The sequence below is a fragment of the Botrytis cinerea genome, chromosome 11 (assembly GCF_000143535.2).
Source record: "Botrytis cinerea B05.10 chromosome 11, complete sequence".
Lineage (NCBI taxonomy): Eukaryota > Fungi > Ascomycota > Leotiomycetes > Helotiales > Sclerotiniaceae > Botrytis > Botrytis cinerea.
In genome coordinates, this window is record NC_037320.1 from 910,673 (window position 1) to 934,606 (window position 23,934).

A 23,934-nucleotide genomic window follows, 5' to 3' on the forward strand; every position below is an offset into this window, starting at 1 on the left:
GGTTCTGTGGAAGTGATTTGGTCTACCGTTTTCTCGTTCACTTGGAGGCTAATAAAAAAAGCTGACTAGGCGGTATCTAAATGAATGAGACTGGTATATTGAATTGTGGTCAAAGTCTAACAAAGTCAAGACAAAATCAATCTGCAATAAACAAACTTCATATGAAGAGTCACCGATCAAACGAAATTTGACTAAGAAAATGCCAAGATTCCTTTGAATAAAAGTGGGACACAAACCCTGCCTCCCCCCGAATATCCACAAAGGTCTCAACCTCTCCTCCTAAAGCCCCCAGGGAAGTCTTTACCAGACCAAGTCCTCCCAAGATATCCGAGATCCTGCAAGTATTTCACATTTAGTGCAACGGCGTGAGCCATGACCCGCTCCATCTCTTCCCAATCATTTGCCTCCGTCCATGCGGGAGTCGGACTACTAAGAAGTCCCGGTCCCATCGTCTCAATGACATTTATAACAGGCCAACATGGATGCTCGTCACCAAATTCAGATAGAGATTCATTTAGCTTACCAAGCCAGACAGAATACGACTGGCTGGCTTGCAAAGGTGTATCAAGAGCAGCATTGACCGCCTCCCAAAAAATCCTTACCCGGATCCCATTCAGCATCTTTCTCTGCTTCCTGGTCACCGTGGGGTTAATCAAGGCATCTACAGTCATCTGAGCAACGTCCTCCGCCCTAGAAATATAAATCCACTCCTCGGGCTCGGGGTAGTACTCGCCCACAAGCACACATGCGCTGATGAGTCTCCAGATCAGGTCATCGAGGTTAGCTGCATGACCGTGACTTGGGCCACCGATAATTAAAGCCGGATTCAGGATGCCCAGTCGACTCCCTGAGATTTCTTCTGGTTTTTGAAGTGCTGCCGTCGCTGCCACGACCTGCTCGGCGATCAGTTTTGATTGTCCGTAACCATTTGTCTCGTGCAGCTTTTGCTGGAGTGTGGATGTGGAAAATACGCTATCTTCTTCGGATGGATCCCATTGCGCGCCTCCAGATATATACTCCAAGCGGGCTATGTGCGGATTCTGTGTCACTATTGAGACTAATTGTGTAGTAGAATCTACGTTGGCTGCTCGGAGCTCAGAGTAGCTGTACTGCCAGTGTACGAGAGCACCATTGTGAATGATTCCAGTAATTTGAGAGTCATTAGTGGGTGTGTTACATCCTCTCAGCTGTTCCCATTGGGAGCTATTGAGGCCAAGTTTTGGTTTGGAGAGATCTCCTACCCATACTTTAATTTTGGAAGAATGTAGCGTCTCGTCCCACCAACCGGCTTTGATGGCCGCAGCGCGCACACGCTCGAGTCCAGTGGCTGCATCGTCTGCGCGAACAAGAAGGTAGGCTCTTTGAAGAGAAGAAGTATACAGAAGTCTTTGGAGAATTGCAGTTCCGACATATCCGGTCGCACCTGTCAAAAAGACATTTTGTATAGCGGAGGAAGGCGTGGGGCCAGACGCAAAATGGCATGATACTCCTCTCTGAAGGTCACGGAGCATTGGTTCAATATCTTCAATCTCCATCATTTCTTCTTTGTTTGTATCTTTCCGGAACTGCAATTCTTTCACCGTGATGGCCAACTCAGTAAGCAGCATGGTGCGAGGAATTCGACTTAGTGGTAAGAGAATGCCAAAGGTTCGGTTGATCGCGCGGACAAACGAGACCATGCGAATTGAGTCTAGTCCTGCTGATACCGGAGCGAAATCAGGAGGATTTTGGGGGTCTTCAATAGACCCATCCGGCAGGAGAGGTTCCAGTAGCTCGCTAAGTTGTCGGGCTACAGTGTCAGAAGCTGGAATTGTAGCTGTTGCGATACTTTTTCGCCATGGCGAGAGGTCTTGTTGTTCTATCCAATGTTGAAGTCCCTTGCGATCTGTCTTACCAGTCAGTGATAAAGGGAGACAGTCTGTCAAAAGACATACGGCCGGTACCATGAATGGAGGTAGCATTACAGAAAGTTGCCTCAGGATGACGGCAGATACATCAGGGAGATTTAGTATCTTCATCTCTTGCAAGCTGTTAATGCGGCTGATTTTGCCATCTTGTATACCTTCTGACTGTGATATTAAATCTTTCTTCCACTGAGCAACTAGGACTAGCTCTGCACGACTATTGCTCTTAATTATCATCACAACAGCCTCCTCCAACCCTTCGATTTTTGTGGCAGTAGCTTCAATTTCTCCAAGCTCAATGCGCTGTCCATTCAATTTGACCTGATGATCCTTGCGACCAACAAAAATCACAGAGCCGTCTGGCGCAAACCGAGCCAGATCTCCAGTCAAATAAATTCTTGACGCCCATGGCGGCATATCTTCTGAAAAAGTTTCATAAGGAGATATCTCAACAAATGCTCTTTTCTGGGAATCTGCATTATTCAGATACCCTCTAGTGACGATAGGGCCTTGAATCGCGAGTTCTCCTACAAGCCCCAGTGCCACCAACTGACTGCAATTATCAGGATGCACAATCATCATACGACAACCGACAGGAGAACCAAAATTCAAGGGATTCACTGAAGAATGTAGCGGTGGAGTTAGTGCCGCAGTGACACAACATTCGCTGGGACCATAACTATTGTGGAATTGAAAGTGAGGTATTTTGGTCCATCGCTTCAGCTGCGCCGCAGTTACAGCCTCTCCCCCCAGTCGCAACTCCTTCAAATTCGGCACCTCGAGTGGGTCCAAGATGTTAGCCACTGATGGAGTAATATCAATCACATCCACCTGGAACCGAGAGATAACGCCTGCTAGTGCAGTGAGAACCTCTTCTTCCCGTGGAATACATACTACTCCTCCGACGAACAATGGTCCCAACATGTCCGCAATTGATGGATCGAAACTGTATGTCGCAACTTGCAGCATACGACGATTACGCTGGAACATACCCTGCATGGCCTGTGCATGGAATGCAGTAGCAACTTGGCGGTGTTCTGCTACCACAGCCTTTGGAACTCCCGTGGTGCCAGATGTGAAAACGGCATAGGCTGCATTATCCACCGCAACACCAGAGGAGAATGAGGCATCTCTATGGTTCGTGGACTGCTCCTGTAGCAGCTCTTTCTGCATCAGAGAATCTAGGCACAATATTTGATTGGCCAGACCAGACACTTTGGCTTGAAGAGCTTCAGAGCAGATAATTAGAGGAGCTTCTACCACAGAAATCATAGTCTGCATGCGAGCCACCGGTAGTCCACTATCCAACAGAACAAATGCACCTCCCGCCTGGAGAACTCCGAGTATGCTGATCAGAGTCCAGCAAGACTTCTCGTGAGCTATGGGCACCAGAATCTCTGGACCCACACCGGCAGCACGGAGACGTTGAGCCAACTGCTTCGACACTAAAAGCAATTGACTGTATGAAAATTCACCATCCCATCCACAAACAGCAGGACTATCTTCCCACTTACCCATGACTGAACGCTGCTCAATCAAAGTGTGAATGCATTCCTCGATCAAGTCAATAGGGGTAGAATGCCACTGCTGCATGATCTTAGTATCGGTTGCGGTCCACATGTTTAATTGTGACACAAGCGATGTTTGATTTGATGGCTGGAGGATCCAATTCAGCACATGAATGAATTTTTCGAGGAGTCTTTCTGCTTCCCATTGCCCCATGATGGCTTTGCTGTAGGTTATTACATGGCGAATAGAATTTGATCCGAGGAAACATTCGAGTGATAGAGGATATTCCATGTAATCATCTCGACGTTCAGCCAATATCTCATGGATAGGGCTGTCATCAACTTCGTCAGGCTGTATCACCAAGAGACTTTGAAAGCGGGAGGCTTGGGCTGGCCCGGAATCTCCCAAGGAGGAAATGTGCGCCAAGCCAAGATGTTCGTGAGGTAGGCAATCCCCATATTGCGACTGTGTAGCTGATAAAGACTCTTTTGCAGTGGTGGCTTCGTTCAGTTGCAAACGTAAGGGGATAGTAGCAATCATTGGGCCAATTATACGGGCGACATCTTCACCCTCAATTGCGACGCTTCTTCCCATGCTTACCACCCCGAAAACAACGTCGGAAACTTCATTGTAGCGCGCGAGAACAATACCCCATGCTGTCTGTATAGCCGTTGCGGCGGTGAACCCGAGATGATGCTGACTCTGGCTCCATTCAAAGTTCATCGAAACATGGGCCTGATCTCGCGGTTCGTCTGTTGTCAGCGCCCGAGGAAATGCCTGTCCCTCATATCCGTGCAAATGCTGGCACCAAAAGCCCATAGACTGACTCAAATCCATCTGCGCCAGATGTCCAGCAAAAGATGAGAAGGGAGGGTGAATAACTTCTGGATTGGTTGGATCTTGGTAGGCATCTACCAACGCGTTAAAGATCAACCGCTGCGACCAAGCATCGTAAACAGCATGGTGGACACGCCATTGGAGTCGCCCTGGTTCTATCCAACAATAGAACAGAGGTTGTCCAAACGGGGGGTTGCTACTACCGTCTTTGACCTCTTTATTCATTGTGCCATTTTCTGAGTGAAGCACCACTTGATAGCAGGTTCCATCAGACATCTGTATAATCCGGCTGCGAAGTGCTTCGTTTGCCTCGACCACCCTTTTCCACGCAGCCTCTACTTGGGTAACTGGCCAGTCGCTCGGCAATTTAAAGCTTTGTTGGGCCCAATATAGGTCATGTTGCTGGGCTGTAAGGACTACGAGGCCCATCTGCATCGGCGTACAGGGAAATAGGCGCACTATCTCTGACTCAGAAATGTGACATTGTTGCACCGCTGAGGAGAGAACCTCGTGCTGCGAGGATTCAGGGATTTGAATGAATCGGGTAGGTACTGCGTCATCGGAGCGTTCGATTTGTTTCACTTCTAGAAGTGATTGCTCTAAAACAGCTCTAACCATCTCCGAGAATTGGGGATGACGAAGCATGAGATTCACGTTCAGGGCTATTCCAGCTTGCTGTACCAGCCGCGCTACTTTTAAAGCATCTATAGAGTCCCCACCTAGTGCAAAGAAGTTGGAGTCCGGTTCAACATCTTCATCGTCTAAACTGAGGATCTGGCACCAGGAACCTTTGATGAGGTCATGAGGAGACTGGATTTCAAGCACCGAAGTTTCGCCGATACTTCCCATAGTGAATAACAGTATGCGGACTCAAAGGGAGTTGAAAAGGACATGTAATTTGTGCAAAAAGGTGAAGAGGGAGTGTTTATATATACTTTAAACCGCTCTGATCGGCAATTCATTTTACGTGTCGGGAATTAATAAGCCATTTGTGCACTCCAGTGCTTATTGGCACGAAAACTTCATATTGAATTTATTGACATACAGCTGCAGAACCTCAAAAGCCCACTACGAATAATGTATCTACCTCCTGGGGAATTATTTCCAGTACTCGTAAGCCAGCTCCAGCAACCAATTCTCTCAATTCTTTTTCGGTCCATACACGAAACAAAGCTGTGTCCAGATTCTTCTCGATTAATGTTTCATCCTTCCAGACCTCAATGTCTCTGACCACACGCCAAATATTTCCCTGAACGCCATTTTCTACCACCTTCTCCCGATAAACTACACCTGGAAACTCGACACTGGAATGTTCACTAGGAGGCAACGGATCTGTTATATCCTTATCCAGACCCAACTCTGGGTCTGCAATGAGTTTGCTCACAACCGAGATATGAGCTATTCCTGTTCTCGGAGTCAGGATATGAGCCACCTCTTCTAAAAACTTCTCAGGTTGACCTGGTTGATAGAAGTGCGAAATGCTTCCGAAACCAACCGTGAGAAGGTCAACCTTTTTGCTTTGGAAGGTAGGAAGGGAGGACATATCCAGCGCTGAGCCCAGAAGCCAAATTATGCTTTGACAGCCAGCTTGAACAGGTAGTTTTGAATTAATTTTTTCCGCTCGCGCAATCATATGGGGTTCATTGTCGAGTCCAATGAACTCCACATTGGCGAGTGAAATACCAGGCTGATCTTTCGCATAGCTTGTGATTGCCTGAATCAGACGGCCAGTGCCAGTGCAAGCATCAAGCACAAGAATGTGTGAGGATGGTGCCTTAGAGACCATCTGGACGAGCGCTTTTGAGTTGTAGCTAGTGTCATTGCGTGTGCCTGTCCAAATGTCGTAGTATTCGGCCAGATAGGTCGAATCATAGCAAGTACTTTCCCGTACGGTGGAGCCCATCTTTGTGGAATTGAACAGAGGTGCAAAGATTGTTTGAGAAGCGTGGTTGAGAAAACAGAAAAGGATAGGACAGCTAATGGTACTTCCAATTCTCAATTCATCGCTTTATCAGTGATCAGTGATGAATATGCAGTGGTTACCGGCTGCATATGTAGGTTCCACCACATTCGAGTCATGAATCACATATGGTGGTAGTAGTGACTATGTATCAGTTTTAGGGTATTTTGTGAAACAATTCCTGATCATTGAACATCGTGATATTTATTTAATGTCGTTATTTTTTACGGCAAATTACTCTCATACCCTAAAACTCAGAAATAATTTACTTTTATGCTTTTTAGATTCTATAATAAACAATAATAGGGTAGATTCTATAATAAAGTAATTTGTGATTTTTATATCTTCTTCAAATGTAGAATTTAGTTTCAAAAGGTTATAATCTATTTATTTGATTATAAAATCTATCATAGATTATATTATAAAATCTAAAAGGCATGAGAGTAAATTTTTTTCAAAGATTAGGGTATGAGAGTAATTGAATGACATTCGAGGGGCATGATAGTAATTTTCCGTATTTTTTAATACCGTGTGTTCATACTGAGTTAATGAGGCCTGTAAGTCTCGTAGATTATAATTTTATAGTACAGCTTCTAGTCACTAGTTTAATATGTTATATTATGTAGTTTTATAATTTATTAAATTTACGAGCATTCAAAGATTATGTAATTATAGAAGAAGAGAGAAGTTAAATTTAATATTTAATAATATTGTGAATTAATTAAATAAAATTTTATTTACTAACAAATTATAGATTAATTAATTGTAAATTGAATTTAAAATATCAATTTGAGAAGAAACAAAATTGTGCAAGATGTGGGGACATCGGTTGTAATTCAAGTCGATAGTTTATCGTCTTTACACTGATGGTAGACAGGGGATTTGGGTGTGGGGAAATAGAGGGGAGCTGAGGGGTGCAGAAATCTAGATTAGACAAGGGCAGGCGAATCACCTGACAGGATCTGACTCAAGCATATCATTCTTCAACTTAACATTACATCGCACAGAATGCGACATGTCAATGTAACATAATTATGCGAAGACAATATCAAATTGTTTCAGGGACTTACACAACCCAATTTTCGTGATGGACGGAATCTGCACCTTAGGACGGTATCGCGCAGTAAGTTTGAGAAGCAGAAGAGTAACTAGGCGGCCAGATCATCCTACATTCTTCATTTATGCGTTAAGTAAGTTGAAAGATAGATCGTGCATGATATTGCCACCGACAGCTCTATGCAGGAATGGAACACGCATTGCGTGAGACATGCAATGCAGAGATACTTGAGCTGTGTTTACAAAGAACACGTCATCTGGAGACTTATAGATGAGTTTTGTGGCACCTGCCGTTCGTGATAGTCCATAACAACGTGGCTTCATACTCGTACAGGAAGCCCAAGGTGTTGGATTTCTACTCTCTCGACAGGTTTCAGTTTCCTTCTCAATCAGTCTACTCAAGTAAGAAAAGTGACGATGACTTCGTTTAACCTCCCCCCCAATATCTCACTCAAGGGAAAAGCCGCTATAGTTACTGGTGGTTCCCGTGGAATCGGAGCTGGCATTGCTCTTGAACTCGCTCAGCGCGGTGCCAACGTTGCCATTGTGTACCACTCCGATAAGAGTACCCCGGCAGCTCAGAAAGTCGCAAGCCAAATCCGTGAATTTGGCAGTGTGGCTTCTCTGGTGCAAGTTGACCTTGCGACACTGGACGCTGGACGTCGTGTTATTGACCAGGCTCTGCAAGGACTCAATGTCAAAAAAATTGATATTCTCGTCAACAATGCTGCGTCATATCCTCCATTCTTACCAGTTTTAGAACTGGATGGGAAATTATTTGATCAGTAAGTATCTAGAATGATCCCTTTGAACATATCATTTCGTTTTTGGAACTAACAGTTCTATCAAGTGAATACATGGTCAACGTGCGCGCACCACATCTTCTTGTCCAGGCACTGCTCCCTCATATCGCTGAAAAGGATGGCCGAGTAATCAATATGTTTGTACTTCTGATCCTCTATTTGATGACAAGCGACTTACAGAACGTTGCAGATCATCCGGGCTATCTCGCATAGGTATCAGTAATCTCTCCCTATACGCATCCACCAAAGCTGCCTTGGAATGTCTGGGACGCCAGTGGGCGCATGAGCTCGCCTGTCCCTACAAGATGACGGTCAATAATTTGGCCTTGGGCGAGATTGACACTACTGTCGAGGGGGGAGAAATTCCTGATGAATTCCGAGATGCACAGGTCAATGGGCCGAGTGCGGCAAAACGTCACGGTAGCGTTGGAGAGGTGGCTAATGTTGTAGCCTTCCTAGCTAGCTCTGGCGCCAGTTGGATCAACGGAAATACAGTTTCAGTCAGTGGTGGTCATGTTTACATTTAAACGAGATATGGTGGGAGGAATAGTCTAAGACAACGGGATGACTGGGCTAAGCCCAATTGGGTGAGGCCATCTGTTTATTTTGTGGGTCTACTCGGCTCGGTGATGTTTTTGATGAGCTTCTTGTCAAAATCAAGCAAATCTCATATAGTTTAAAATTCAATGCCAATTCAATTTTACAACATGAGTTCATGAAAAACTTCAATATCGATAATTTCCTAGGTTAAACTTTGATATCATTTTTCAGTTATCATTTATTCAACATATCTACAAAGTTATATGATTAATTCTACTTTCCTTACGGAGTTTTGGTGACTTCGATTACATTGCCGGGCCCACACCAAAAAGCAAGACCGAGTACAGAAAACCAATTGTGATCAACGATAGGTACTTGAAGGGCTCATCTACCAACCGAATGCCCTGTCAGTTAACTAGAGCATGCCATTAATAGGTGGGTTATTCCATGTCTCCACTTCATAAGGATTTAAAAAAAGACGGCTGCAGGCGGGCGCCGCGGGGTTAAACTCTTTCTTGTTTAGTTCGCATAGGCAATTGGGATAGTGCATATTGATCATAGTTGCATATGCAATCTACATAGTGGATATTGGTCATCGAATTTACTACTCTCAAGACTAAAGAACACACAAAGAACACGTAGAGACAGTGATGTCATTGGTTGGACTTCTGTTCCCAGGCTCGAAGTTCATGTCGCTGCACTTTCCCGGTGACAGTTCGAGGTAATTTAGCGCCACGTATGAATTCAATGACTCGGGGACATTTGTAGGGTGCACTGTTGTTCAGACAATGCTGGCGAAGTTCGACCTGCAGCTTTCGGGGGGCTTTAGTCTCATATTCCTGGTTTAAGACAACATAGGCCTTAATAATAGACCCACGTTCTTCATCTGGAATCCCAACCACCGCTGATTCTAGTACCCCCGGATGGCTCTGCAAAACCGCTTCAACTTCACTGGGTCCAATGCGATACCCCGAGCAATTAATAATGTCATCTTTCCGGGCCTTGAACCAGAAGTAGCCCTCCTCATCCTGGTAAGCTCGATCTCCTGTTAGATAATATTCCTTACCCGCTGCACTTCGTACGATGGGCCGAGTAACAACACCTTCTTCATTCATGTAGCCATTGAAGACGTCATATATAGAATCCTTGCAGTCAGAAACACATACTCCGATGGCACCTTCCTCTCCAATCACTACCGGCTCCGCGTCATCGCTTAAGATCTCCAGAGGAATACCTGGGAGAGGTCGCCCCATGGAGCCTGGCCGCTGGCTCTCTATGGTTTCAGTGCAGAGGAAAACTGTCTCTGTCAAACCATAGCCATTCAAAATTGTTGCCCCCCGCGTCATCTCTCCCCAGGCCTTGATCACAGTGCTTTCGATTGTCTCGCCAGCACTGATGCAAATTCTGATCATCTGTGGAGGATGTGAAGCAGCAAACTCCCGACTTTGAGGCGTGACTAATTGCCTATAGGCTGTGGGGGTCGCACAAAAGTTGGTGACAGGATATTCATGCATGATTCGAAGGGTATGAATGGGGTCGAACATCTGGCTGGGCGTTTCGTCAACCAGTAGTGCAGCCCCGTGATTCCATGCGGCAAATACAGCCCATGAGCCTTTTACCCAGCCGACCTCTGAGAGACTCCAGAACAAGCTACCGGGAGAAAGCTGGCACCAGTGTTCTCCGGCGATTTTGCTACTCAGAGCTAGAGAAATTTGGTTGTGCTGAGCGGTTTTGGGTTCCCCAGTCGTGCCGGATGTGAAATAAAGGACGGCAGGGGAGTTTGCCACTGAATTGATCGTAGTGTCCACTAAATTTGCCTGACCTGTTGCCACCAAGACCGAGTAGTCGATTGCATCAGTGATCCTATCATCATATCCGATCTGAATCATGTGCTGTAGCGTAGCGAGACGGGGTTTGATAGGCAAAACCTTTTCCACCTGGACAAGGTCGCCGATGAATGCTTTGGCATGAACTTTCTGAATGCGATGTTCCAGATCTAAGCCAGAGAGTCCACTAGCGACAGGGCAGATAATAATTCCACTGCGGAGGCAGGCACATAGAATCTCATACCAGTCTCTGCACCGTGCTGCTGAAATCACTATGGTGTCACCTGGTCGAATCCCTAGCTCATAAAAGGCCGATGCAACTTGTATAGAGCGCTCACTCAGCTCACGATAAGATACATCTTTGCGCCTTTTCTGTGTGACTAGAACCAATGCGGGAGAGTCTCCACGGCGTTGACTCCATTGATCAACAACTTCGCGCACGAAGTTGAATTGAGGGGGCTTGAGCTCTGAGTGGAGTTGGGTCATTTTTCCCTCGCTTCAATAATAGAGAGACGAAAAGACAATTGTGAGTTAGATGATAATGAGTTCTACTCTGGGTTTTACTGCATCTCCGAGGCTATAAATAATGAAACTGAGTGGCTAGCTGAAGGAGAGTTTCCGTCCCTCAAGCTAAGTTGCAGGATCTGCACTTGCTGATCTAGATCGCTCATTGCTGCTGTCTATTACGGCTGAAAACAGATCTTGGACTTGCGGTGTGTTACTCATGATATATTATCTGCAAGTGATGTCGTTACAAGTCAAGGCAAGCTTTTGCAGGTTGTAGACTCTGCCACGCGTAATGGATGCTAGTCAGGACTATAGTTTGAGCGCGGGAAGTTGATTTACACATGTATACTGCATGCGAATGTTACAGCGCGAAAATATCCTATGGTGAATACTCATTGTAACACATGAAAGTGTTTTCGGGTTGTGAAATACTAGTGTTATGTAGTGTATGGAAAAAGTATCATCTGAATTAATTAATTAATCTATTTTCCATAGAAAGTAAAATTAAATGTAGTATCGATTGTATGTTATTTATAATTATGAATTCCATACATCAGGTTTCGGAGCAGGTACTATCGTGGGTGTCAACCAGAACTCCTAAGTATTTATCAGAAACAAACTTTAATAAAAGACAGTGAGGTATATAGAAAGGCCTCTTGTAAACGAAATAATCCCAAAGCCATTCAGACACACCCAGATCGATTCTTTTCATCACTATGCGATTCCTATGTTTGCACGGCATTGGTACTGGGAAGGCCATTCTCGAAGCCCAATTGTTCATGATCAGACGTCAACTTCCTGGTCATGAATTCGTCTTCTTTCAGGGAGACGTAGAGACTCCGCCCGCGCCAGGTCAGGAACCCCAAACAGGTCATGTATGTACCATAAAACTGACAGCCACAAATAGGAGTCGAAATGTTCTTTCCGGGGCCATATTATTCCTACTTTACTGTTCCCTCACCAGATGCCGTACTAGCAGCGATTGACCGCTTGGAAGACTTTATCGACTTGCAAGGTCCCTTTGATGGAATTCTTGGATTCTCGCAAGGAGCAGCACTTGCAGCCTCATACCTTCTACACGACTCTACACGCCAGCATCCTAGAGATGACTTTCGATGTGCCGTGTTTTTCTGCGCAATTCAATGCTGGGATCTAGACAGCCCAGGATTTACACTATCATATGACGGAAAGTGTCGATCACTTGGAGGACCATCAAGCCCCCCAAAAGTGGTGTGCTCCACAGACGATATTACGAGCGTATTTGGAGCTGCCTATCATCCACTACTGAAGGGCAATTGGGATTCAGAAACGGAGCTACTGTGGCCCTTTGGAAGGTCTCCTTTGCGTTGGAGTCCCTTGGGTCGTATCGATATTCCGTCCTTGCACGTCATTGGCTCCAAAGATATATACAGGGGTGAATCCACTGTTCTGACAACGTTCTGCACAGCGGCCAATGCTCATGTTGTGGAGACAAGTGGCGGACATGAGATTTCCCGTGACCCCGCTATGGTGCGCAATGTGTCAAATTTTCTGCAGACTGCCCCCAGCCTGGTGTAAGAGATTTTGAGAGATTTGCCTTGGGGTCTTGGTTTTCGATGCAGTAGCCACGCAATCCGGTATCCCCGAGATGTGATGCATCTGTGTTCCTGTTTCTTCAGACTGGCATACGGGTACTCGCGTAGTAATAGTGTATGCAACTCCGGACGAGATGCATAGACCACAAGATAGTGAACTGCACGAGAATTAATTTGGTCTTTATAGTGGAGGAATTGCATACTTTCAGCCAGCACGAATATCTGGTACGAGTCAGATCATACCTCTGTTGGTTAAGATCTTAATGAGTGGAAGTGTAAACAATAGTAATTATCATCAACATGTAACGTGCGTGTGTTGTTTGTGGTTACTCTATGCAGTAAAAACTTCCAATTATATCATTTCATGTGTTAATACCTGAAACGTCATTAGTATTCTTCCAAGTAAGACTTGTGGCCCCGGCTCATTGTTCACTACCCTATTTCGTGACAAACCCCCGCAAAAAAATATTGTTTTATTAAATATACAAACTGAAATATTCAAGAATTTAGTCGGTAATTAGAGTCTTTGCTTGAAAATGATAACTTGATTTCTGATAACAAAAATAATAGAAATTCGTTACTTTTTTTCTTTCTATTATTGTAATTAACACACAAGTCTTCGAGGTTGAAATATTTTAAAAATTACAACTTGTAATACTTTGCTCATGTAAATTAATCGATTTTCCAAGGATTTAAGAATGCTACGATTCTAATAAGAAAATAGTAAAACTTATTTAATTCATTTCTATCCTCATATAAATGATTATAACTCATTTACTTCTGATTTTACATATTCCTAATAAGTTGTAATATTAAATACAAAATTTATCAACGTATAGGTTTTCCGATGTGCATTGTAGTGTGAGCTAACCCCCACAGAGCCCGAAACCTATTAAAGAGGGGAACATAGCCTAAAGCTGAGGGGAGGGGTTGCACGTGTTCGTCTTCTTTTAACCCCTTCTCCTGCAGTAGCGAAGGAGTCTAGCTAATTTAAGAAGGACATTTGATTGGTCAAATCAATCAAAATCGGATTCCTCCGCTGTATCGGCCGACACAGTCGGAGAAAAGCGAGCCAATCGCGATCATTCTCAATACTATCTGTTAAGAATGCTTGAGCTTCTGGCACTAGAAAACGCAATGGCAATGGGTTGTCAATTTGAATTTAGTATAGTGCGTATTTTTCTCAAAGCTATGTACAATGGAGTTGACTATGTCAGTCGATTTGATTATCTAATACACTCTTGTATCTCGTACCTCAATACTAGCATAGAGTTTTGGACCAATAATTCTAGTTCGTCATGTTACATACTTGTCGAGGTATCAATACATGAGATTATGCCATTCGGGGTTTTCACCGTAAACCATTTTCGAGATGGGATTATCCCATACTGTGTTTTCTAATTCACCGGGCAGGTTCCAACCATATCATATAACTTCTTTACAGACATTCCTGCATTTGTTCTCATCAATTGATTTCAACATCTTTCCATCTCAGTATGAATGAACCCATTGCCATTATCGGTCGTGGTTGTCGTCTAGCCGGAGGTTGTCAATCTCCCTCTGAACTTTGGAATTTTCTTCAAACTCCTTACGATGTTTCTCAGGAGTTCCCCCCGGATCGAAACTCTGCTTCACGCCATAGTACCTCCACACGGGGATATTTTCTCTCGCAGGATGTACGAGAGTTTGATGCGTCGTTCTTTAGTCTCAGTCCATTGGAAGCACAGGCAATGGATCCCCAGCACCGGCTGTTGCTTGAAACAGTGTACGAAGCTCTAGAGGAAGCGGGAATTCCTGCTGAGACACTGCGTGGCTCTGATACCGCGGTGTACACGGGAGTAATGTTTCACGACTATCTCTCACTCAGCAGCCAGGACCATATGGCAATTCCCAAATATCATATCACCGGCACTGCTCCAAATAAAGCGTCGAATCGAATCTCCTACTTTTTCGACTGGCATGGGCCTTCAGTCACCGTTGATACTGCTTGCTCATCTAGTCTTGTAGCTCTAGACCATGCAGTGCAACAATTACGAAGTGGTTCGTCAACTCTTGCTGTGGCAGCAGGGGCCAACCTGCTCCTTGATGGTCGCCCATTTATCGGGTTTAACAACATGGGAATGCTTTCCCCTACAGGGAGCTGCAAGATGTGGGATACTGAAGCTGATGGCTATGCCAGGGGCGAAGGAATCCTTGCTATGCTGTTAAAACCGCTCCGACTTGCTCTGGCAGATGGTGATAACATACAATGTGTTATTCGAGAGACTGGCGTCAACCATAACGGACGCACCAGTGGAATTACCTTGCCAAGCGCATCTGCTCAGACAAGTCTCATTCGGGATGTTTATCATCGAGCAGGTTTAGATCCCACAAACCCTTCTGATCGACCTCAATATATTGAGGCACACGGCACAGGCACTCAAGCGGGGGATCCTTTGGAAGCCGAAGCACTAGCCGCGGCCTTTTCACTCACATCATCACAACCCGATGAGGCTCATATGTTAGTTGGCAGCATAAAAACTGTCATCGGTCATACTGAAGGAGCAGCCGGACTAGCTGGGGTATTGAAAGCATCTCTGGCCATACAGCACGGGATTATCCCGCCAAACCTTGGATTTCAGCAATTGAATAAAAAAGTAGCACCATATTGTACCAACATGGATGTGGTTACCAGCGTGCAGCCATGGCCCGCGATGGCATCCAATACTCCCCGTCGAGTAAGCATCAATAGCTTTGGTTTCGGGGGAGCCAATGCCCATGTCATCCTGGAGTCCGTGCCACTTCCAGCTAAAAATGGATGTCAAGAGGCATCTCTGTCACCAAGAAGCGACTCTGTGCTCCCATATGTGTTTTCTGCTGCCTCCGAACAATCCTTAATTTCAATGCTTAAACGATATGAAAATTATCTCCAAGAAAACCCATCCATTAATCCTAACGAGTTAACTACCACACTGGCATCCCATCGATCTCTTCTCCCTGTTCGTGTTCGATTTCCCGCTTCTTCCATCGAGTCTCTTCAGCAAGCAATCAACAGTTCATTTGAGTCTGGAGTGATTGGATATCAATCCCCGCTAAAAGAATCGAAAATTCTCGGCATCTTCACCGGTCAAGGTGCGCAGTGGGCCCAGATGGGAGTTGGGCTTTTAGCTGCTCATCCCAGCTTAATTTCCTTTCTTGATGATTTAGACAAGGCTTTACAGTCACTTCCGGAAGGCGATCGCCCGACATGGAGCCTTCGAGAGGAGTTGGAGCGGCCATCCGAGGAATCACGAATTGATACTCCTGAAATATGTCAGCCTATATGCACAGCAATCCAGCTAATGCTCGGTCACCTTTTACAGAAATCTTGTGGTATCTCATTCTCTGCAGTCGTTGGCCATTCATCTGGGGAAATTGCCGCAGCATACTTTGCAGGATTTTTACGCTCAGCTGACGCCATTCGCATTGCGTTTTACCGAGGTCTGCATGTAGCTCGATTCATATCATCATGTAATCAGGAGGGCAGGATGCTGGCTGCAGGCCTGTCCCAGGATGCAGCGGAGGATTTGCTAGCAGCTACCGAATTCAAGGGCCGATTGTCTCTTGCGGCCGTTAATTCTCCATCTAGTGTAACTCTCTCTGGTGATGCAGATGCCATAGAGGAAGCTCAAACTCAGCTAGTCAGCCGTAAAATCTTTAATCGGTTGCTCAATGTTCAAACCGCATATCACTCACATCACATGTCAAAGTGCTCCTCGGCATATCTAGCTTCGCTCGAAGAATGTCAAATTGAAGTATTGCGCCCCTCTAGCGACGCCCCATGTTGGTACTCAAGTGTCCAATCAGGGGAATTAATCTCTTCTGAGGGCGCGGACAAACTGGGTGCGTCCTACTGGGTTGAAAACTTGGTAAATCCAGTCATGTTCCATCATGCCATTCACAATGCGGTATCCCTCCTACCCGATATCAATTTCTGTCTAGAAGTTGGCCCTCATCCCGCTTTGAAGGGTCCCACCATGCAAACGATAACAACTGTGCGGAAGAATCCCCCTCCATACTCTGGCACTCTCAACCGATCCAAGACTGATCTAGTGGCATTTTCGGAGTGCGTCGGGGACTTGTGGGTATATTTGGGAAGTGCGAGAGTTCCACGCTTCGATGCTTTAGAACACGCAAAGCCATCACTCGTTGGCCTCCCAACTTATCCCTGGGACCATCGGCATAGCTTCTGGCTGCCACCACCTTCATTAAGCTCGATGAAAGGAAATTGGAATCAGCAGCCGTCTCAAAATCGAGTGAATAGCCTGCTAGGATACCAGGTTGGCGATTGTGAAATCGGCACAATGTGTCGTTGGTCCAATGATCTGAGAATCGACCAATTGGATTGGCTGAAAGGTCACACACTCGAAGGTCAAATCATTTTTCCCGCCACGGGCTACATTACATTGGCCTTGGAGGCTTGTAGACAGTTCGCTGCCGGGCGATCCATCCAGAGTATTACTCTGAAAGACGTCAAGTTTCTTAAAGCACTTCGTATTGATGAAGCATCAGGGGCCAACATCACTGTCACTATGGATGTGTTCCAAGACGAGGAGTCTGTCATTCAGGCAAAGTTAAATGTGAACATTCCTCCTACGGAAGACGATGGTAAATTCTTCGCTGCTGCCACTATGGACATTATGCTCGAGCTAGGCTCCCCGGTTGATGATCTCTTGCCTGGTAGAGCTGCTTTCTCCTCTTTCATGACGGAGCTTGACCACACAAAAGTATATGACCATCTAGCCAAGTTGGGCTATGAATACACAGGAGATTTTCAACGAGTTCACAGCCTCCGTCGATCTCTTGGACAGGCAGTCGCGGAGATTGGCTGGGATCACACGGCAGACGATGACTATGTGCTTCACCCAGCATTGCTAGACAATGCCATTCAGGTTCTATTCTCTGCCTTCACAGATCATGAGGATGAGAGCATGTGGAATCTTTACATGCCAGTATCTGTTGAGCAGCTGACCTTGAACTTTTCCCTCTCCTACCCTGGGCGTGACGGGCAATTCGGCGTAGACAGCTATCTACGCAAGGCCGACAGCAGCGGTATTTGTGGGGATGTCACCCTTTTCAACTTCTCTGGGCAAGGAATCATCCAGATGGAAGGACTTAACACCATGCCAGTTTCGCCTGCTACCGAGAACAACGACCTAATACTATTTTCTGAGACAGTATGGGGAGTTGCCGAGCCTAATGGCGAGCTAGCCCTAGGTAATCGCCGGGCTTCGCCTGAGATGCTAAGAAAGACTCTCGAATGGGAGAGGGTTTCACTGTATTATCTTCGACAGATTGGCCACATGTTTATCGATCAGAAAACAGGCGAGAGAATTCAAACAATTGAAATTGAACCTCATCATGGGGCCTTCCTAGACTACTGCTCATGGCTCGAAGATACTGTGCGCGTGGGGAAGCACCCTTATGCCTCACCATGTTGGCTATCTGATACAGATAAAGAAATTGAGCAAATTTGTCGTCAATATTCCGCTGAGGACATCGATTTCCGATTGATAAAAATGGCTTTCGAGGTTCTCCCTCCAGTCATCAGAAAAGATACCACTATGCTTCAAAGCTTCATGGCGGATGATGCTTTAAGCGACTGGTACCAGAATAGCATGGTCTGCGCCCCAGCTGAGGAACCTCTAGGAGAAATCATCTCCCAGATTTCGCATCGCCATCGAGGTTTAAATGTACTTGAGATTGGAGCGGGCACGGGTTGTGCTACAAGATCAGTACTTCCAGCATTAGGATCGTCTCTCGCTCGCTACACATTTACTGATGTATCAGTTGGTTTCTTCGAGAAGTCAGCACAGCAATTCTCCACATATGCCGATCGTATGGATTTCAAAACCTTCGATCTAGACCAAGATCCCATGGATCAAGGGTTCATTGAAGGTACCTATGATCTAGTTGTTGCATACGCAGTTCTACATGTAGCATCATCTCTTAGTGATGCTTTAAGGCGAGTCCGACGCCTACTGAAGCCTGGTGGCTTTCTTGTACTTGCCGAGGTCTTGGGAGATGGACCAATGGCTTTGGGCCTGATTTTTGGAGGATTTACTGGCTGGTGGGCAGGTCGAGAGGAAGGAAGACGATATTCGCCAACCGTTTCACTGGAGGCATGGCAGGAGGTCCTAGCCAATACCGGCTTCTCCGGCGTTGACACACACACTCCGCTCAAAGATCCTATCACATGGCCTATCAGTGTCATGGTCTCTCAAGCAGTTGACAATCAGGTTCAATTGCTCCGTGAGCCAGTCTCGTCAGCGGAGCTGGTACTGGAGGAATTGATCATCGTCACCGATCTCAACTTTCCATCCCATGATACCGTGCAACTCCTGAAGAAATTATTAGCTCCTCATACCAGACAACTTACTCACTTCAATTCCCTTGCTGAGATAGATGGCACGCCTTTGCCAGCTAAAGCCACCGTGCTTAATATGGCTCATCTGGAGATTCAACCATCCGAGAAGGCTTGGCGAGGGTTGCAGAACCTTTTAGGCACGGCTTCACATATGCTTTGGGTCACGAATGATTATTCAGGTGGGAATGCCTCATCTGGGTTGTCCATTGGTTTGGCTCGGTCTTTGCTACATGAAATGCCTCATTTGCGTCTGCAGATGGTTGATCTGAGTCAGAAAGCAGAGCCTGACACAGTGGCATCATTAATCGCAAATAATCTTCTGCGCCTGGCAAAAGATCATGCTGATGATGGGTTCTGGACCACGGAGCCTGAAATGGCTATCGATGCAATGAATAGGGTCCTGGTTCCACGTCTACAACCCCTGAGAACGGCCAACCACCGGTTGAACAGCTGGAGAAGGAAGATTATCACCCCAGTTCATGTGGATAAAGAAGAAACTGAATTGAAATGGCAAAATGATAACTTCATGCTGGTTGCGAAGGGTGCTCTACAATCTTATCAAGGCAGTTCTCGTGTCATACGCACCACACGATCGGTACTAGCAGCTCCATCTCCCCATAATGTGCCAGTATATCTTAACCAAGGCGTGGACATCCTTTCGGGAGAAGTGATCATCGCTGCTTCCGACACCTTGTCATCTATTTTGACTGTTCCAACATCTCTTTCAATTCCTGTTGATCTTGAGACCTCCACCCACCCTCAATACCTAGATCTTCTGACTACCGACCTTTTAATCAAGACCGTTGTCGATAAAATCACCACCGGGAATCGTGTTTTGCTTTATGCCGGTGATTTTGCTGCTGCGGCTTACGAAAAGTTCTGGTCATATCACTTGCATGCAAAACAACTTCAGGTACACTATTTGACTGGAACGAAGGAGTTAGCCACCACCGCATTATGGCAATACTGTAATCCACAAGCTCCAAAACGACTTATTACATCAATTCTGCCCAAAGACATTGACGTTTTCATCAATCTCTCAGAAAGAAATTCTGCAGCCAAAATACTAGACTCTCTGCCTCTCCGTTGTCAGCAATTCACATTTTCTTCGGCGATTGCGGCTACATCTTCAATCCCTTCTCTTCAGCCAATACAAGACATGACTGCGCTGCTAACAAGCGCTCATGCTGCTGTTCAAAAGTATATCGAATTAGATTTTACCGTCCAGTTTCCGGAGTATAGCGTCGCGGAGCTACTCAACCACAAGCCGAAGGAGCTCTCCAGCATCCCAATCGTAAATTGGTCGTGTCCGACCCCGCTTCCCGCCAATTATCAATCGGTTGATACATCACAGCATATTCTGCGCCCCGATCGGACATACTGGCTTGTAGGATTGACAGGAGATCTGGGCCAGTCTCTCTGCGATTGGATGGTTGTGCGTGGTGCTCGAACAATTGTTCTTACCAGTCGACAAGTTCGCATGCCCACTGATTGGGTTCACAGACATCGGGACAACGGAGTCAATATTGTTCCTCTAGCAGGGTATGTAAATTCGCCGCTTCTTTCTAAAATTTGATACAAGAGCTAACTGTACTAGTGATGTCACCAAGGCGGCCTCTTTGAAAGAGATACACACCATCATCACAAACGAACATCCCCCTCTTGATGGCATAGCCAGCGGTGCAATGGTGATGCGCGAAAATTTCTTCCAAAAGACGACTGCGGAAGAATTCAGTCAGGTCGTCGAGCCCAAGGTGCGGGGTCTACAGAACCTAGATGATCTAGTTGGCGACCAATCGTTGCTATTTTTTATTGCCTTCTCTTCAGTTCTGGCAACACTAGGTAATCTCGGGCAAAGTGCCTACACCGCAGCCAACGTAGCATCCGAGGCACTAATTGTGCGCCGTCGACAGCGCAAACTGGCGGGCTCAGTGATCCAGATCTCCCGCATGACAGATGTTGGATATGTGAAACGCCAACGATCAACATACTCAACACAGGAAATGGAACGATTGGACGCTTACTGTCTGCCCATGGGTGAGCGACAGCTACACGCCTTATTCGCTGAAGGAATTTTGGCCGGTCAGCTGCAGCAGTGCAACTCCACGCCTGTTATCACAGCAGGAATTCCCAGAATCTCAATTGATAAAGCAGGGAATGCGGCTTGGATGAAGAATATTCGGTTCTCGAGCTATTGGGAGCAGGAACCATTGCACCAGGATGATCGAGTTGAAAAGAAAGCAGGCAATGTTCCGATTCGAATTCAATTATCAGAGTCTAAATCTACTGATGAAGCAGAAGTGATCGTCCGGGGTAAGTGGGCACCGTTTCTTCTGATTAGCAATTGTACTGATTCTTTCCTAGATGGTGTCACCACCAAAATCCGCACATGTCTCCATCTCCCATCTGATCAACCTGTCGCGGAGCATGCAGCTCTGATCGACCTTGGGGTTGATTCGTTAGTTGCGGTTGACATCCGGGCATGGACGATGACCGAGCTGGGGACTGATATACCAGTTTTGAGGCTTCTGTCTGGAATGACTGTGGATGAGATTGTCAGTAATGTCTTGGAGGTTATTCAGACATCATAAAAGGATATAATTAGAAGTTTGGTCGGGCTCCGGGGTCATTGTAACCATCTGGTGTTCTCTAGACAATCATGTCTCTGATTTGTCTGATTTGTGGGCAGAGGCTTTGTAATTGTATCACTATAACTAGTTTAGAAAGACTACAAATGTTCTTTTGATGTTACTTCCCAGTGCTCTTTCAAAACACTGCTCAGAGAAGGCAATGATTTCACAAACATTAACACTTAACACTGTTGTCTTGAATCTTCAGCAGACTATGGTCAAGTTCAAAGCCTCATCGGAGGAGATCATTGAAGCAGCCACTTTTCATGTGTCAGATCAGAATTGAGGGGGTTTAATCAATGAGCATGTAACAAAGTTATTGAGGAAGTAAATGATTGCATAGATAGATTCACTCTGTAATATGGCTGATCGAGTGTTTGATATTTTACAACTGTAAGAAGTTGATTCAGAAGAGACAATACAAATGCATATTAGGTTCGTATACTCACCGTAGTAGCTACTACCCCACCACCTAAATTGATCCATCACCAGAACCTTCCATTGATTGTCTAAATCGACGCAAAGCCTCGAACAATACTCGAACAATAAGCAAACACGTAGTTCTTACAAGTTCGTATCCATAATTACAGACATATTCCTGTAAACTTATACTTGAATCACCCTGTTTCTAACTTTCTTTTCCAGTCTAAAAGAAACTTCAGTTTGCCCATCATGGCAACCACCAAACAACGTCTCGCCCTCTCCATCATTGATTTCCTCTCCACCTCCCTCACCGACGGTACTCTTAATGAAGAAGAACGCGAATCCATCGAAATCGCCCAGAACTGTATTTCCGAGTCCTTCAAAGTCGACCCTACAGATGGCACTCCCAAAGATACGCAAAACCTCCTCCAGATCTACAGTGTCTACGAGAGCTTGAGAAAATCCCAAGCCGCCGCCGCTCCTCCCAAACCTGCCGATGAAAAGCCCACTGGCAAAGAAGCAACCGCAGATGAAAAGAAAGAAGCTGAGGGCTTAAAGAGTCAAGGAAATGCAGCTATGGCCAAGAAAGATTACAAAAAGGCGATCGATTTGTATTCGCAAGCTTTAGCTGTTATCCCCGGCAACCCAATCTTCTTGAGCAATCGCGCAGCTGCCTACTCCGCATCTAAGGATCACGAATCTGCAAAGGCGGATGCCGAGGCCGCCGTTGATGCGGATCCTAAATATACTAAGGCATGGTCGAGGTTGGGACTTGCGAAGTTCGCATTGGGAGATGCAAGAGGTGCAATGGAGGCTTATGAGAATGGTATTGAGTATGAAGGAAATGGAGGATCAGATGCGATGAAGAAGGGATATGAGACTGCGAAGAAGAGAGTTCAGGAATTGGATGCTACGGGAGAAGATGATGAGGTTGCCGAGAGAGGCATGCCCGGTGCTGGTGCCGGTGCTGGTGGAATGCCAGATTTGGCTAGTTTGGCGGGCATGTTCGGTGGCGGAGCTGGAGGTGGTGGAGGTGGAATGCCAGATTTGAGCTCTATCATGAGCAACCCAATGTTTGCGAGCATGGCTCAGAACCTCATGAGTAACCCAGATGCTTTGAACAATCTTATGAGCAACCCTAGAATACGCGAGATGGCCAATCAATTCGGTGCCGGTGGAGGCGGTGGTGCCGGGGGTAATGGAGGTGGAATGCCTGATCTTTCAAGCTTGATGAATGATCCTTCTATTGCTGAGATGTAAGTATTTCCTTCGCAGGCAATCATCCTCTTTTGATCTGACTCTAACATCATCAACAGGGCCAGAAACTTAGGTGGTGCAGGAAGAGGTGCAGGTGCTGGACGCGGTGCTCCTCAATAATCGATATTGCAATTAGTAGTTAACAGATTCCCTTGATGCGCAGTTGATTGTTTTGTCGGTCCCCTCGTTTTACAGCCCACGTGAGGAAATGAGTAGATACACACCACATATTCATTTCAGACAAATTTGACTTAATGAGTATGCAGTTTTTAACAATAAACAAGTGCGTTTCAAACGATGCAAGAGAATATGTGATTCCGTGTATGTTTTTGAATATATCCTATATTTCTAGCCACGTAACCTAGTTTATACACAGGCTTATACCTAAGACTATGCCATCGGTCTTGTCAACAAAATCAATGACAGGGTGCCGATAATCTTCCATGAAAAGCATCAAAAATCAGAACTTGAGAGATAAACGGGATTACGATGGCGAACACCCTTTAGGCACGAGGATCTCTTATACTACGCTGGAGTAATGAGCTGGAATGAATCCAATCCAGCAGATGATGGGTATATGGATAGTTTATGCTGTATAGTAATAGTAAGTAAGTCTTACTGTTTATGAGAGTGATGAGAGTTTATGAAGATTATACGAAAGGGAAGGATTGTAATTTGTAAACATGCTCTAGATAGCGAGAATCGAGCGAATATTTGCAAACG

General features: G+C 45.7%; 7 protein-coding genes across 7 annotated transcripts; 4 read left to right on the plus strand and 3 right to left on the minus strand.

Annotated features, from left to right (window-relative positions):
- Positions 1-81: 81 nt before the first annotated feature.
- Bcnrps8 lies at positions 82-5,122 on the minus strand. The gene has a single exon (XM_024695906.1). The coding sequence runs from the start codon at positions 5,097-5,099 to the stop codon at positions 267-269; it is 4,833 nt and encodes a 1,610-aa protein (XP_024551708.1). The 5' UTR covers positions 5,100-5,122; the 3' UTR covers positions 82-266.
- A 96-nt stretch (positions 5,123-5,218) lies between these two features.
- BCIN_11g02660 (hypothetical protein) lies at positions 5,219-6,201 on the minus strand. The gene has a single exon (XM_024695907.1). The coding sequence runs from the start codon at positions 6,151-6,153 to the stop codon at positions 5,308-5,310; it is 846 nt and encodes a 281-aa protein (XP_024551709.1). The 5' UTR covers positions 6,154-6,201; the 3' UTR covers positions 5,219-5,307.
- Positions 6,202-7,609: 1,408 nt separating this feature from the next.
- BCIN_11g02670 (hypothetical protein) lies at positions 7,610-8,777 on the plus strand. The gene is made up of 3 exons (XM_024695908.1): positions 7,610-8,051; positions 8,117-8,206; positions 8,260-8,777. The coding sequence occupies exons 1-3, from the start codon at positions 7,684-7,686 to the stop codon at positions 8,594-8,596; spliced, it is 795 nt and encodes a 264-aa protein (XP_024551710.1). The 5' UTR covers positions 7,610-7,683; the 3' UTR covers positions 8,597-8,777.
- A 400-nt stretch (positions 8,778-9,177) lies between these two features.
- On the minus strand, positions 9,178-10,984 carry BCIN_11g02680 (hypothetical protein). The gene has a single exon (XM_001556716.2). The coding sequence runs from the start codon at positions 10,919-10,921 to the stop codon at positions 9,263-9,265; it is 1,659 nt and encodes a 552-aa protein (XP_001556766.1). The 5' UTR covers positions 10,922-10,984; the 3' UTR covers positions 9,178-9,262.
- Positions 10,985-11,527: 543 nt separating this feature from the next.
- BCIN_11g02690 (hypothetical protein) lies at positions 11,528-12,817 on the plus strand. The gene is made up of 2 exons (XM_024695909.1): positions 11,528-11,794; positions 11,850-12,817. The coding sequence occupies exons 1-2, from the start codon at positions 11,659-11,661 to the stop codon at positions 12,497-12,499; spliced, it is 786 nt and encodes a 261-aa protein (XP_024551711.1). The 5' UTR covers positions 11,528-11,658; the 3' UTR covers positions 12,500-12,817.
- Positions 12,818-13,661: 844 nt separating this feature from the next.
- Bcpks4 lies at positions 13,662-21,966 on the plus strand. The gene is made up of 3 exons (XM_024695910.1): positions 13,662-20,443; positions 20,499-21,214; positions 21,266-21,966. Exons 1-3 carry the CDS (start codon positions 14,013-14,015, stop codon positions 21,490-21,492), a joined length of 7,374 nt encoding a protein of 2,457 aa, XP_024551712.1. The 5' UTR covers positions 13,662-14,012; the 3' UTR covers positions 21,493-21,966.
- A 94-nt stretch (positions 21,967-22,060) lies between these two features.
- On the plus strand, positions 22,061-23,504 carry Bcsgt2. The gene is made up of 2 exons (XM_001556719.2): positions 22,061-23,210; positions 23,271-23,504. The coding sequence occupies exons 1-2, from the start codon at positions 22,204-22,206 to the stop codon at positions 23,329-23,331; spliced, it is 1,068 nt and encodes a 355-aa protein (XP_001556769.1). The 5' UTR covers positions 22,061-22,203; the 3' UTR covers positions 23,332-23,504.
- The last annotated feature ends 430 nt before the right edge of the window (positions 23,505-23,934 follow it).

What these genes read in the sequence shown, in the direction of transcription:
- Bcnrps8 (XM_024695906.1), bottom strand. Translation starts at nt 5,099, where the DNA reads ATGGGAAGTATCGGCGAAACTTCGGTGCTTGAAATCCAGTCTCCTCAT.
- BCIN_11g02660 (XM_024695907.1), bottom strand. Translation starts at nt 6,153, where the DNA reads ATGGGCTCCACCGTACGGGAAAGTACTTGCTATGATTCGACCTATCTG.
- BCIN_11g02670 (XM_024695908.1), top strand. Translation starts at nt 7,684, where the DNA reads ATGACTTCGTTTAACCTCCCCCCCAATATCTCACTCAAGGGAAAAGCC. An exon ending in GATGGGAAATTATTTGATCA is followed by an intron (nt 8,052 to 8,116) that starts GTAAGTATCTAG and finishes AGTTCTATCAAG; the next exon opens with TGAATACATGGTCAACGTGC. An exon ending in GATGGCCGAGTAATCAATAT is followed by an intron (nt 8,207 to 8,259) that starts GTTTGTACTTCT and finishes AGAACGTTGCAG; the next exon opens with ATCATCCGGGCTATCTCGCA.
- BCIN_11g02680 (XM_001556716.2), bottom strand. Translation starts at nt 10,921, where the DNA reads ATGACCCAACTCCACTCAGAGCTCAAGCCCCCTCAATTCAACTTCGTG.
- BCIN_11g02690 (XM_024695909.1), top strand. Translation starts at nt 11,659, where the DNA reads ATGCGATTCCTATGTTTGCACGGCATTGGTACTGGGAAGGCCATTCTC. An exon ending in AGAGACTCCGCCCGCGCCAG is followed by an intron (nt 11,795 to 11,849) that starts GTCAGGAACCCC and finishes AGCCACAAATAG; the next exon opens with GAGTCGAAATGTTCTTTCCG.
- Bcpks4 (XM_024695910.1), top strand. Translation starts at nt 14,013, where the DNA reads ATGAATGAACCCATTGCCATTATCGGTCGTGGTTGTCGTCTAGCCGGA. An exon ending in AATATTGTTCCTCTAGCAGG is followed by an intron (nt 20,444 to 20,498) that starts GTATGTAAATTC and finishes TAACTGTACTAG; the next exon opens with TGATGTCACCAAGGCGGCCT. An exon ending in AGCAGAAGTGATCGTCCGGG is followed by an intron (nt 21,215 to 21,265) that starts GTAAGTGGGCAC and finishes ATTCTTTCCTAG; the next exon opens with ATGGTGTCACCACCAAAATC.
- Bcsgt2 (XM_001556719.2), top strand. Translation starts at nt 22,204, where the DNA reads ATGGCAACCACCAAACAACGTCTCGCCCTCTCCATCATTGATTTCCTC. An exon ending in GATCCTTCTATTGCTGAGAT is followed by an intron (nt 23,211 to 23,270) that starts GTAAGTATTTCC and finishes CATCATCAACAG; the next exon opens with GGCCAGAAACTTAGGTGGTG.